Source organism: Otolemur garnettii, unplaced genomic scaffold (assembly GCF_000181295.1).
Source record: "Otolemur garnettii isolate 467f Iridium unplaced genomic scaffold, OtoGar3 scaffold00018, whole genome shotgun sequence".
Taxonomy (NCBI): Eukaryota; Metazoa; Chordata; class Mammalia; order Primates; family Galagidae; genus Otolemur; species Otolemur garnettii.
In genome coordinates this window covers 1,337,752-1,340,648 of record NW_003852413.1, presented here as the reverse complement: position 1 = coordinate 1,340,648, position 2,897 = coordinate 1,337,752, and the positions used below count along the sequence as shown (strand labels likewise).

The 2,897-nt window shown below is 54.9% G+C and overlaps 1 protein-coding gene across 1 annotated transcript in view; it reads left to right on the top strand.

Annotated features, from left to right (window-relative positions):
* Positions 1-130: 130 nt before the first annotated feature.
* The window catches only part of HGS (hepatocyte growth factor-regulated tyrosine kinase substrate), a 17,388-nt gene continuing 14,621 nt past the window's right edge, over positions 131-2,897 (top strand). Inside the window, exons 1-3 of the mRNA XM_012803104.2 lie at positions 131-243; positions 619-711; positions 2,184-2,307. Of these exons, the coding sequence (XP_012658558.1) occupies positions 622-711; positions 2,184-2,307 (214 nt within the window). The 5' untranslated portion in view covers positions 131-243; positions 619-621. The remainder of the gene's footprint in view (positions 244-618; positions 712-2,183; positions 2,308-2,897) is intronic.

Below are 2,897 nucleotides of genomic sequence, written 5' to 3'. Positions count from 1 at the left end.
TTTTTTTTTTAACAGATTTTTCTCCAAGCAGCTTATTGATACCTTGGTTATGTTAGTATTTGCTGGGTTCTTAGGGACCAAGTGGGGGGATAAACTTGTCATCTCTGCTACTGAGACTGCTGTGTTTTTTCCCTTTTCTCTTTGCTCTTACTGATACTGATTCTCAGAGCAAAATATGCTGTGAATTCCATCAAGAAGAAAGTCAATGACAAGAACCCACATGTGGCCTTGTATGCCCTGGAGGTAACTAGAGCCCTTACTTCAGTGGTCTCCAGTGTCAAGGGTCCCCATCCCTCATAGTCAGGATGTCACAGAGATGAGTGATGGGTGGCCTCTGGCTTTGCCCACCTGCCTGGGCATACTGTAAGCAAGAGGTGCCTTCTCGGTCTTAGAGGCAGGTGTGAGCAGTGCTGCCTAGGAGTGGGGTCACTGCAGGCGAGATGGCGAGCAACACAGGTTCCACATGTCTCAGATGCTGCATTTGGGCAGGGTCTCCATATGCTGAGTGGGCTGATGGGCCTATTGGAGACCTGCCTCAAGGGAAAGTGGATCTGCCTGGGAGGAGGAGGGCCCTGCCCTCATTATTTGCCTGATCCTTTCCTTCTTTGGGGCCTGCAGGTCATGGAGTCTGTGGTGAAGAACTGTGGTCAGACTGTCCATGACGAGGTGGCCAACAAACAGACCATGGAGGAGCTGAAGGATCTGCTGAAGGTGAGTTCTCCCTTGTGGGGGGGAAGTGTGGGGCAGCCACACAGGCTGGCTCCTTCGCTTTTCTGAATGTTTATCAGGCACCCACAACAAGCACAGCACTGGGTATGGCAGAGGACAAGAAGGCGGGTGTGGGTAGCCTCCTTTGCGTGAGCTCGTGCTCAGGCCTAGGGAGGGTCCCAGTCAAGTGAGGGGGGCCTTTCTGGCCTGTGATGTTGTGTCTGGAACACGGAAGAGACACTAGATCTTCTTGTGGATTGGGGGGGCTTCCAGAAAGGAGGACTCAGAGCTGAATCTTGAAGGGCAGTGGATGCCCACTGGGTGGGCAGAGCAGGTGGCAAAGTTGTGGGGAGACCCCGAGGGCTGGGGCCAGGTCCCACAGGCAGGGGTCTCAGAGGGTTTAGAGGTGGCAGATGAGTCAATTCAAGTGTGTCTTAGAGCCATTTTGGAGGGAAGGTGGCAGAGCAAGGAAGTGCTAGGGAGAGTTGGGGCTTCACACCCCTTTTTGCTGAGAAGGAAGAGCCCTCCAGATCTGTAGTGACTATCCCCAGGGCACCTGCAGTGATTGTGATGTGGGTGCTGATACAGCTGGGGTGTTGGAAGGGCAAGGTGACAGGCTAAGCCAAAAGGTGAGGCTGCCCCCTGACCTGTGGGCCAGACCTTGTTCTCATAGGAGACTCTACCCTGGACCCACACTGCTAAGAGCCCAACTTGGGATTCGCACTGACATCTGGGCTTTTCACTGGTCCTAAGTGACCTTGGCCAGTCGTTTTGCATGGCTAAAAGGCAGAAAGTACTGGAGCCTGGCTCTTTTCTTCTGTAGACATACTTGTGTCCAGGTCATGCTGTGAAGTCTCTGTGCTGATCCATTTCTCTGAGTGTAGCAAAGGAACTGAGTAATGGACATAGGTGGGTTATAGACGTGAACTCAGCCCCAGTGCGAGGGCTGCTGGTGGTGTCACCTTGAAGCAGCCTCTTGTGCCATCTGTGCTCAGCACTGCATGTGGGTGGCATCCCTGAGTGTTCTGGACTCTGACCTGGCGCTGGCTCTGGGATGCCTGCTCTGTTCTGGAGGTGTCTCAGGGGCGCTGCTCTCTAGCCTTTCCCAGGCTGTGACTAGAAGGAGGGTGGGTGGCCTTGACTGGTGCTCCTGTGGTTGGGCCTGGTTGGCTGTGCCTTGTCAGAGGCTGGAGGGGCCTGCAGGGAGAGGAAGAGGCTCATAGCTGTGAGCAGAGACTTGGCGGGTTCTGGTTCAAGGGGCCTCTTGGTTGCTTGCAGGGTTTAGAGAAGAGTTAAGGTCCTGAGCAAGCGTAGACAGGCATGAGTGATCAATCCCAACGGGTCCATGAATGGTTTGGTACTTGGCCCCCTCATCCCAGTTTTGGATTCTTCTGGCCTCACCAGCCTCGTGGGGTCCTACTAGCTACTTCTCATGCTGAGGCCTCTTTGCCCTCCACCTCCTCCCTATTCTGCAGAGACAAGTGGAAGTAAACGTCCGGAACAAAATCCTATATTTGATCCAGGCCTGGGCGCACGCCTTCCGGAACGAGCCCAAGTACAAGGTGGTCCAGGATACCTACCAGATCATGAAGGTGGAGGGTGAGTCGGGGCAGAGGTGAGGGGTGCATTCCGAGGCTGCTGGGCAGAGAGGAACCAGGTTGATGTGGGGCCAGGGAGGTTTGGGTGGTCCTCACCAAATGAGCAGCAGTGAGAGCAGGCTGGGTGGTGGTCCAGGAGCCAGGGAAGGCACATCAGGGGAGGCTGGGCTGAGACTCATTTCTGCCTTTTGGGACTTTGCAGCCCCTGGGGCAAGGGCAGATGACAGACATTCATTCCTGCCTCAGAGCATGGCCCAGCCCCTGGGAGTGTTCAGGAAACACCTCTTAAGGAGGTGCCCTGAGTGCCAAGACCAGAACATAAGTAGGAAATGACATGAGCACCTGGGCCAGCATCCCACTTGGAAGCCTGGTTCCAAAGCCCAGGGGCCACATGCCCAGGGTGAGTGGGTGCTCACCAAGGCCTCTTGAGCTGTAGGCAAAGTCTGAGCCTAGCAGAAAGTCATGGACAGGTATTAGTCTAGGCTGAGCTATGTGTAGGGCCCTATGTCTGCCTTCCCCATGCCTGTCATGGCCATGGAGAGCTGGTGATTTGAGGATGGGGGACAGTGGGCTCAGGGTATATTTGAGGGT